The 9469-nt window shown below is 39.0% G+C and overlaps 2 protein-coding genes across 5 annotated transcripts; both read right to left on the bottom strand.

Annotated features, from left to right (window-relative positions):
* Positions 1 to 238: 238 nt before the first annotated feature.
* On the bottom strand, positions 239 to 9188 carry LOC115632983 (transmembrane protein 184B). 3 transcript variants are annotated; one of them, XM_030530297.1, is made up of 8 exons: positions 9050 to 9188; positions 4844 to 5093; positions 4618 to 4783; positions 4293 to 4551; positions 3353 to 3692; positions 3109 to 3183; positions 2273 to 2357; positions 239 to 747 (listed from the first exon to the last, which is right to left on the bottom strand). In XM_030530297.1, exons 2-8 carry the CDS (start codon positions 5090 to 5092, stop codon positions 473 to 475), a joined length of 1449 nt encoding a protein of 482 aa, XP_030386157.1. In that variant the 5' UTR covers position 5093; positions 9050 to 9188; the 3' UTR covers positions 239 to 472. The 3 variants fall into 3 exon arrangements, with proteins under 3 accessions (XP_030386157.1, XP_030386156.1, XP_030386158.1); XM_030530296.1 differs by lacking the exon at positions 9050 to 9188 and adding an exon at positions 5220 to 5238; XM_030530298.1 differs by lacking the exons at positions 239 to 747; positions 9050 to 9188 and adding an exon at positions 1301 to 2037.
* Positions 7022 to 9187, bottom strand: LOC115632984 (40S ribosomal protein S6-like). Of its 2 annotated transcripts, none has more exons than XM_030530299.1 (2): positions 9050 to 9187; positions 7022 to 7902 (listed from the first exon to the last, which is right to left on the bottom strand). In XM_030530299.1, the coding sequence occupies exon 2, from the start codon at positions 7893 to 7895 to the stop codon at positions 7146 to 7148; it is 750 nt and encodes a 249-aa protein (XP_030386159.1). In that variant the 5' UTR covers positions 7896 to 7902; positions 9050 to 9187; the 3' UTR covers positions 7022 to 7145. The 2 variants fall into 2 exon arrangements, with proteins under 2 accessions (XP_030386159.1, XP_030386160.1); XM_030530300.1 differs by lacking the exon at positions 9050 to 9187 and adding an exon at positions 8093 to 8236.
* Positions 9189 to 9469: the final 281 nt, after the last annotated feature.

The following is a 9469-nucleotide window of genomic DNA, read 5'->3' as shown; positions in this document are numbered from 1 at the left end:
CGATCACAAATGTAAAATCGATTTGACGATAAGCTCAAATATTCACGAAGCCGAATTTTAAGTTGGCACGCAAATTATTTGCATGTGTGGCCATAGCTTTTGTTTGAACAAATGGGAAATGCAGTCGAATTCGGAAACGGATACAGTGCTTATTATTTTTTATACAGGAGGTGGTGGTGGTGCAAAGTTTTGTGTTTCGAAACAAATAGCTACCGCTAAACAATTCTCACATACGGTGTAAAATTACAAAATATATGTACTTGTAGTCATACATTAATTACAATGTTATATAGTATATGTGTATATAAAGTCGTCACATAATAAATATAGCAAATATATCTTTAATTCTCTAATTCTCTTGCTACTTAAGATTATTGTACACAAAAGCAAATCAGAATCAATTTTTAAATGATACGAAAAAGAGTTAACGAAGAAACAATAAATCCGGGTGGTAGCCCCCACTCAACCCACTCTACTGGTACTCATCATCACTGCTCAGCAGCATCGTCTTCTCGTTGTAGTTCTGACTGATGGTCGCCACACGCTGCCCTCCCGGCATGAATTTGCGTTGATTTCCGAGCGTCTTGGATGCCACACAGCCGCTATTATTTCCGGTTGCCACCGCATTGTAGCCCCCGCTGCTGGCCGTATTTCCCGGAGCTCCTGTTGCGCCTGCGCCCACCTGGCCAGCGCTCGGATCGTCTGGATCGTAGCTGGAGACGCGTATGCCGCGCGAGTTCTTTCCACCTGTGCGATTAGTATTTCTTGTAAGTGTGGGACTTGCTTTATAGGTAGAAATATATGTATATATGTACAAAAATCGAGATCGAGAACAAGAACGAGTACGAGAAGAGGAAAAAGTCATGCCGCAAACACAAACATGCAAAAAGGCAAAGCAGATATTTTTGTTGTTGGTTTTCTTTTTTGTCTTGAAGCTTAACATTTATCATTTTATTTAATACATCATAGATATTTGATATTTTTTACAATTGGTTTTTAACATTTACAGAAGTTGAAAAAAAACACACGCATTTAGTTTTCAAGTCGTCTATCACAAAAAGTGGGGAGGGGATGTTTCAAGGAAGTGAATAAAAATTATATATATATTTTTTTTTTGTTTAACTGCTTTTTCTGCATTTTCATTGAGCTAAGCGTTAAAATTGTAAAGGTTTGGTCTTAAATGCAATAGAAAAGCGTCCGTTTGAAACAAATAAAGACGCTAGGGATTGACAGTTTAGTGTTATTTCCCTAGAGATAAGCGTGCGTTTCGATCTAGGCTAGCATTATTAGTTAATCGGAATTGCAATTCTCATCTTTTTTTATACAGAAACGGATGTTACACATATAGGTATATAATAAAATCTTTGTTTGAACATACAAAATATTGTACAATATTATTTATATATTTATATATATATAAGTACATAATTGCAAATTTTTATGCATAGGTTCTAACTTGTAAATAATTTGAAAAAATGCTTAAACGTAAAAATTGTACACACAAAAGAGCGGAACAGAACTAGAAATTAAATTCAAGTATATGTATATATATATATAGAAGTGTAGTACGTATGGAAAATTTCTGAATGTTTCTTGCTCGAGTGAGTTCCTGCTAAGCTCATACTCCTGCCAAGATCTAAGTACAATTTGAAGAGTTTTGAGTGCTACCTTGGCAGAGCCCTAAATGAAGTTGCAAAGTACGGAGAAGTTTCCAATCAACGGCAAACAGTAGTTGGTTGATAATTGAAATGAAAGCCTCTTCCTACTTTGCATCTACAATACGTATTTAGCTGTATAGCTGTAGTTCTTTTCTTTTTTAGTGTATCGCGTCTAACGTACAACATTGAAAGGCAACCGCGGTATTCGGGCAATCGATAGCCCCACTACTAAGTACACTTATGCATTTCGATTTTACGTTCTTGGTTCTACGTGTTTTGTTTTTTTGGAATTTAAAATTAGTGTTTAGTAGCAGCTTGCTTGGTGCTGTCTGTACTTTGCTTGTTTAGAGCTTTTCATAACGTTGAGTTGAGGTTACTTCTGCAAAAAGAAAGAAAACGGAAAAAGAAAAAAATAAAACAATGATAAACAAATGGTATGAAATGAGAGAGTTACAAAATTATAGATTTCAATGATATTTTATCTAGTTTATACGAAAATATATAATACTTTAGCGAGCGAATACTTTCGAGAACGTGCAATAAACATTCAAACAAATAAACACTGCGAGCACAAAGTAAGAAGAAAAAGAAGAGAAGCTTTGTAAAAGGCTTACCCGAACTGTACTGCGTGTATTGCTGGTATTGCGGATGGAAATTGTGTATAGCATCAGTCATAATATCCTTGGGATTCATGGTTTCCTGCAAAAAATTGAACAGAAACATTAACGAATTGAAATATAAGGAAAGAAAATTCAGGCTTCCATTTCCGATTTCGATCAAATCATCAAAGGAACAAATTTTCCTTCGCTTTAAGGAAAATAAAAATTTATTGAATTCGGATACAGTAGCAGTAGCGAAACAGGTAACAGGTGGTTCGATCTGGCAGTTCCTACCATATTATTCTGAATACTTATTGAAAAAAAAATTAAGGAGAAGGGGAAAATAATTGCTGGATAATAATTTTCCTCCATCTTTGCTTCTAAATTCATTTAAGATACCAATTTGAAACAAAAATCTTAGCTTTTGTATAGTATACACAATTTTCTCATTTTTCAAAGATAACAAAAAATGAAGAAACTGTATAAAAAATGGGTTCCACAACTAAGTTAAAATTCCATTAATTCAGTAAGAGATATGTTGTGAAAGTTTAAGAACACACCCAAGAGGGAATAAACTTAAATATTAATTTGAAGCCCTTATTGAAGTCAAGTTAGACATGATTCAGTTTAAAATTTGTTACAAAAAAAAAAAAAAAATAATAATAACAATGCCTAGGGATTAGGAGCCGTTTCTGAAATCTGAACGAACGGTCATGTTCAGATCGATTTGTATTGAGATGGGAGATGTTTTCTGCTGCTCTAAGATGCCACAACTGTCCCATTTCACTAAAATCATTCTTCGTAGCAAAAGTGTCTGAATTTTGAAAATATTGTACGCATATTTTAATTACTTTTAGACTGCTGGAAATGGACTGCATGGTCACCGAACGTCCATGGCCGTCGCCAATACAGCTGCGAGCATAGACCTGTGGGGGAAGCAGGGAAAATAATACTTTAGAATGTATGAGTCAACCAATAAGCATGTCAGGTGTGATTTGAAAAGCGATTTCGACACGTTGCCGCATTCTTCGGGCGAAAGCTTATCTTATCACGCACCTAATTGTTGTCAAATAACTGTCAAATCACGACACTCACCTGATATGGGAACGCATATCGCAGCGCTATGGCTGCGAACAGCATTTCAATGCATATGAAGAAGTTCTGGTAGCCCGCAGAGACGGTACCAGCGGCCGATGTGACAGTGCCCGCACTGTCGACAATGGGCGAGATGACCTTCGCCTTTTCCAGTATGGCCAGACCCACGCCCTGCCAGAAGGACAAGAATATGACGGACTTGATGGTGCAGAACTTCAAGACGGGATCGAAGGGCGTCAGCAAATCTCGGGTAGCAAAGTAGAAGAGATAGAGGCCGTACAAGGCAAGCGAAACGGAAATGTTGTAGATAATTGTGATGTAGATATAGCCACCATCGGCGCTGTAAAAGACAAAAAAAGGAAACATTAGAACTGTGATTTAAATGATAATCAAAATATTAATATTAAAGATAATAAAGCAAATTAGAGATTACATTTCCTTCCTCACATCCGGTTTTCTCTTAGGGGACCAACATAGAAAGATTGTTCAAATGAAAGTAAAATTTGAAGACATTCATACGAACGTTTACATTCTATGTTTTGTATATAAGCTTTGATCCGATTTAAATCTACTTATGGAATTAAAAAAAACTATTCAAACTCTTCCAGAATCAATCAATCAACATTTGAACATGATCGGTTAAATTATATTTGGTTTTTACCCCACTTGTGGGTCGAATTCCCAAAACAAAAATTTGTAATTCACGTAATTAAATAAATCAATCAAAATGAGAGCTAATATGGTGTTTTGCCTGTGTTTGTCTGGGATTTTACCCCATTTGTTTGTGATTACAAGAGATTAAATGGATTCTAACAGAAAGCCTGAAATCCTGCGAACGAAATTTAAAAATTTTTTTGCAATAGTACGGCAACAAAATGGATCAGTCTTCTTTCCAATTCATATTGTGTTTGAATAGAAATCTCTGCAATTTAAAACTCACCTCCAATCGCCGTCGTGATAGTGTCCGAACGCCTGCAGAAAAATGATGATAAAAGCCACAAGAGGCTTGACGAGACAGAACTGTAGCGTTGCCTGCTTGCAGAATCGCAGAAAGCCAATGGTGTATGTCTTGCCCTTTAGACAGCATGTTCCGTAAAGGCAGGACGTCTTGATGGGCTTGCCACGAATCTCGGACATAATGTTGCCCTCACCGCCCAGATATTCATAGCACAGCGACAAAAAGTTATAAATGACGAAGGCTAGAAGAGAATGAACTCAGAATTATTTGGGACTCATTTGAATTTGTGAAATAATTGATTACTCACCCTCGTAGCAATCGCGCACCGTAAAGAAATAAATATAGACATTGTCCGAGTTGAAGAACAACAGACTTATCCACGAATATGTCGCATAAATGGGCACAATAAAGAGTATGCGTACAATCCAGCGCTGCTCCTGCGGATTCGTATACCAGCGCAGATGCTGATAGATCTGCAATAAGTGAAGCGTGTTATTTGTTGTTTATTTTTATTTTTTATGATTCTTTCTCACCTGTTGGCATGTGACGAAAAGTGCGGCCCAAACACAAACCCCCGCCAGCACTTGGGCGGTTTTTGTTTGCAAAAATATGCCATCGCCCATATGACTGAGCTGATCCAACGGCGCACTCACCTCCTCCTTCATTTGGACTACGTAATTGCTGCTGGATTTCAGTGTGGTTGCAGTGCTTGCGTTGCCAGCAGCACCGCCGCTGCTTGCGTTTAAAGCCGCCTCTATGAGACTGGCAGCCGTTGTGCTCATGCTGAAGGCGATTAAGAAAATAGGTGTGGAGTTGCATTACTAAACAATTCAAACAATGGTCAACAAAGTGTTTGCTTAATCAGCAATTATATGTATTATATAATAAATTTACTTCGGTTGCACTCACCTTACCCCTTTAACAATACCCATTAAGTTGAGAAAACAAATAAAACAAAGAAATGACTTAAAAATCAGAGCAAAAATGAAAAAGGTTACGTAGGTGGCGAGGCGACTTCTGCCCCCTTACTTTCCTTCAGCAAATTTTTACCACAAACAAGTAAAAAAGCTAAAGTCGGGTATCCCGACTTTGAAATACTCTGTACATATGTTTACAATAATTATAGAAAATAAAAAAAAATTAAGAAAATAAAAAAAAAAAATTTGATCGATTTTACCTCTCTCGGTATTCGAACTCACGTTAAGGGTTTATAATTGCACATTTACATAGCAATTGCGCCTGTGTGAGTGTATGTATGCCTATGCGCATCTATTCGTGTCTGTGTAAGCATTTTCGTCAACCAAACAGCAACATCAACAACAGCCGCGGGCAGCGCTTGAGCAGCGCTGCAGCAGCAAATATATTTATGGCTATAACTTCTTGTTAAATCGGTCTATCATAATGAAACTTGGCACACGGACACATAGTAACCAACTGGGGCTATTTCCACATTTTTCAGCTCCCGCAAACCTAATATACTTCTGTACATGGATACCAAGTTTGGTTATTCTTGCTCTTATACTTTCTGAAGTCCTTGCGTTCATACAGACAGACAGACGGACGGACATGGCTATATCGACTCGTCTTGTCACGCTGATCAAGTATATATGTATATGTATACTTTGTGGGGTTTGCCACGCCTCCTTCTGCCTGTTACATACATTCGCACAAAACTAGTATACCCTTTTGCCCTTTGGGTACAGGGTATAATGCAATGAAATTATTGATGGAAAAAGCAAAACATTCTGCGATTTCCATTTCTGTAGTAAAGCAGTCTGAAGTTTCGTTTACGGTATGGTCAAATATGCAAACGAATTTATCGAATCGCAAAAATGGTCTTACTGTTATTTCAATTAAAACTAAAAAGAACTCTGTACACAAATAAATTGTGTTCATTCCAAACCCATGATAGAATGCATTTGAATTTATTTTCTGGGATAAACATAATGACGTAAAGCTGCCTCGAAAAGCTAGTGGAAGACAACAAATCTGCTTGTGCAACTCAACTAGAAACTGCAAACAAATGGGTCAACGAAATTTAAAACATAAATGGGCATTATTAGATCATCGTATATGGACACGCACACAAGAGACACGCAAAGCGAAACAGAAACTATTGGGAGTGGGTGGGCTTCCGAGTCACCAAATATTCATATACATACAAACAAACATACTATAAGGTCGAAAGGTGCCGCGGGCACGTTGGCTACGGTGTTAGCACACCTAGGCGTCTCAGGGTCAACTGTAAAGTTCTATCGATTTCTTGGCGCGCGAATCAATAATGTTGGTGGGAATGGAAGGCAACTCAGTCGTTAATCCAATGGCAAAGCAAATTGCTAATTATATGCGATGCGGTCTTCGACAGCAATGCCTGGGAGTTCATTCAACTGAAATCGGATGAATCGAAAGTGAGCAGAATGTAAAAATAAAACTGCAAATGGAAAATATAATTAGAATGCGATGCAACAGTTTTAAAGAGCAAATGAATGTCTACAAAATTAGTGTTCAATGGGGTTCAATTACGGGTCTGCCAACTTGTGATCACGGTAAAGAAATTGTAGAGATTAGTTAAGGAGCAAACCATCGACAGGAAATCTACAAAGCAGGAAAATGACTTCCCCTCCCAAACAGCGCTCCACTGCAAAATCATGGATGTCTACAAAGCATTCATGCCAATATGGCCGACAATTTGCACAATGGACGAATTCAACTAACGAACGAACTACAACTATTTTTATTTTCGTTTTCGGTGGGTGGGAGACTAAGTCTACATTTTGAAATTCATTTGTGTATGTTTTAAGGAACTGTACGTTTGTTAGATAGAAGCGCCGCAACTTAGGCGGAAGTCGATGAGCCGACAGAGGACTTGGAGTTGCGCAACGAGATCGAGCGACGACGCTTGTCGGACTCTCGCTTAGCCTTTGACTCCTTTTTGCGCATGGCCAAAAGCTTAGCATATTCAGCTGCAGCCGTCTTGGAATCGAGGCGACGCTTCTTCTTAATGGCCGCCAACTTGCGCTTGCGTTGCAAAACAATTGGAGTAATTAGACGCTGTATTTTCGGAGCCTTGGTGGTGGCCTTCTTCTTGTCGGTGGCCGGCAACGGACGACGAACCACAAAGGCGCAGACATTGTCCTCCTTGCTCAGATTATACAGCTTGCGTATCTTGCTAGCGCGTTTCGGTCCCAAACGACGTGGCTTAGTGGTATCAGTTAAGCCGGGAATATCCTCCTCACCCTTCTTGACAATGACCAGCGAGAGCACCGACATATTGGCGTCCACAATGCAGCCACGCACAGACTTGCGTTTGCGTTCGCCATCGCGGCGGGGACGATAGCAGGAGTGATCCTTCTGCAGCAGCAAACGCACGCGTGTGTTGGTCAACACGCCCTGCTTCATCGGGAAGCCTTGCTTGTCGTTTCCGCCCGTAATGCGGAGCACATAACCCTTCCATTCATCGCCCAGGTTGTCGACTTCAACCAAAGCACCCATGCGCTTATCATAGAAAATGCGCAACTTGTGTTCGTCGGTCACCTCAAAGAGCTTCTGGCAGCCACTGGCTGGGTAAGCAATATTCAACTTCATTTTCTGGCTAAAGAGAAAAGACGTGATACATATACATATGTGAGGCGAGAATTGCAATTTAAATACATATATGTATGTATGTACATATGTATGTATGATCATATAACGATGCAATGTTTTACACAAATTTGGAAAAATACAAAACCCGTTGCTGTTCGAGCCAAAATAACGCTAATGACTCAGTAATTTTTTTTTACCTTTGACGCTGCGAACTCACAAAGCAGTTGGAAGACCGTAAAAACCGTTAACAAAGGCAAGCACAACTTTTTTTTTTTGAGTGCGTGTACAATTGTTTGACACTGAAACCTACAAGTGATGGAACAACCTAAAATTCAATCCGCGTCTGTATAAACAAAGTAATAATGTGGCGAAGTAGACGAGCCACAGCCAGCAGCAGCTATCAAAATAGCGAACACAAAGCGAATGCGGAAAAGCAACAACAAGTTGCTGCGCTGAAGATACACAGAAATTGGCATCGTCGTGTGCGAAGAAGAAGTCTCCAAGGCAAGCAAAAGTCTACACATTTGGCACAAATGGAGTGGCGGAAGCGAAGTGACAAGAAAATGCCAGTATTGAGTATTGTATATGGTAATGGAAATGGCAACGAAAGGGAGACCAGACAATATGGCAGTACTAATTACATATTTGCATTTACTGACTTTGTTGTTGTGCTTTGGCGGCAGGCACGAGCCTTGCAAGGCTTCAGCAATTTTAATTGATTTTTGGGCAAGTCCAGTAAAAACAAACACATGTCTGTTTCTGTTTGTGTGAAGCACCCACACGTAAATAAATAAACGAACAGCAGCACATTAAATGCCAACATATGCGACCTTTGACGATCTGGTAGTCGTCGTCGTGTTGTTGGGAAAGAGTGTACGACGGCAGGCGCTGCTTATCAAGCACAGGCATGCACACACAAACATACACTTAACACTCACACCTGCTTATCAATGCGAAAAAATTACGTTTAGACGCAGAAAAACGAAAATAAACTCGCACACACACTAAACTCGGGCTTCATCATTTCGTCATCGAATATGGGTATTTAACGAATCACCGTTTCAGGGAAAACAACTTTTCAACACTCGCACACACATGCACTAATTAACGCAAAATGTTTTCGCATGCAACTTCATCTACTTTCGATTAATTACCTTTATTAAATGCAACTCTCCACAACTCGCTTTTGCGTTTTCACAAACGAACCAAAAATTCCGTTTAGTTTTCTTCAACTACTCTTTTCTTGCTGCGACGCCGACTGCGACCGCGCTGTGAACTGACGTCGTCGTCTATTGTCTGCAGGCGACAAATGAAAGAAAGAATTTTATGCTTTATTTTACTCGTTTCTCCGAAACGAAAATAAACCAAGCTACTTAAGCACAATAATTGCAATAATTTTTCTAGGTATTTTAATCGCTTTTGATTTTTAAATTTTTTTGGTAAGCAACAAATTCTTAATTACGCACGGCTCTACGGTTGAGAAAAACTGCGACTGGCAGCAAGAAACAGATGACCCATAAAATACCAAAACGCTTTGCAACTCGATATTCCTTATATTCAATTGCTTGATAATT

Source organism: Scaptodrosophila lebanonensis, unplaced genomic scaffold, assembly GCF_003285725.1.
Source record: "Scaptodrosophila lebanonensis strain 11010-0011.00,11010-0021.00 unplaced genomic scaffold, SlebRS2 tig00001415-arrow-pilon, whole genome shotgun sequence".
Classification (NCBI taxonomy): domain Eukaryota; kingdom Metazoa; phylum Arthropoda; class Insecta; order Diptera; family Drosophilidae; genus Scaptodrosophila; species Scaptodrosophila lebanonensis.
The sequence above is the reverse complement of the archived record's forward strand: the minus strand, read 5'-3'. Positions and strand labels throughout refer to the sequence as shown.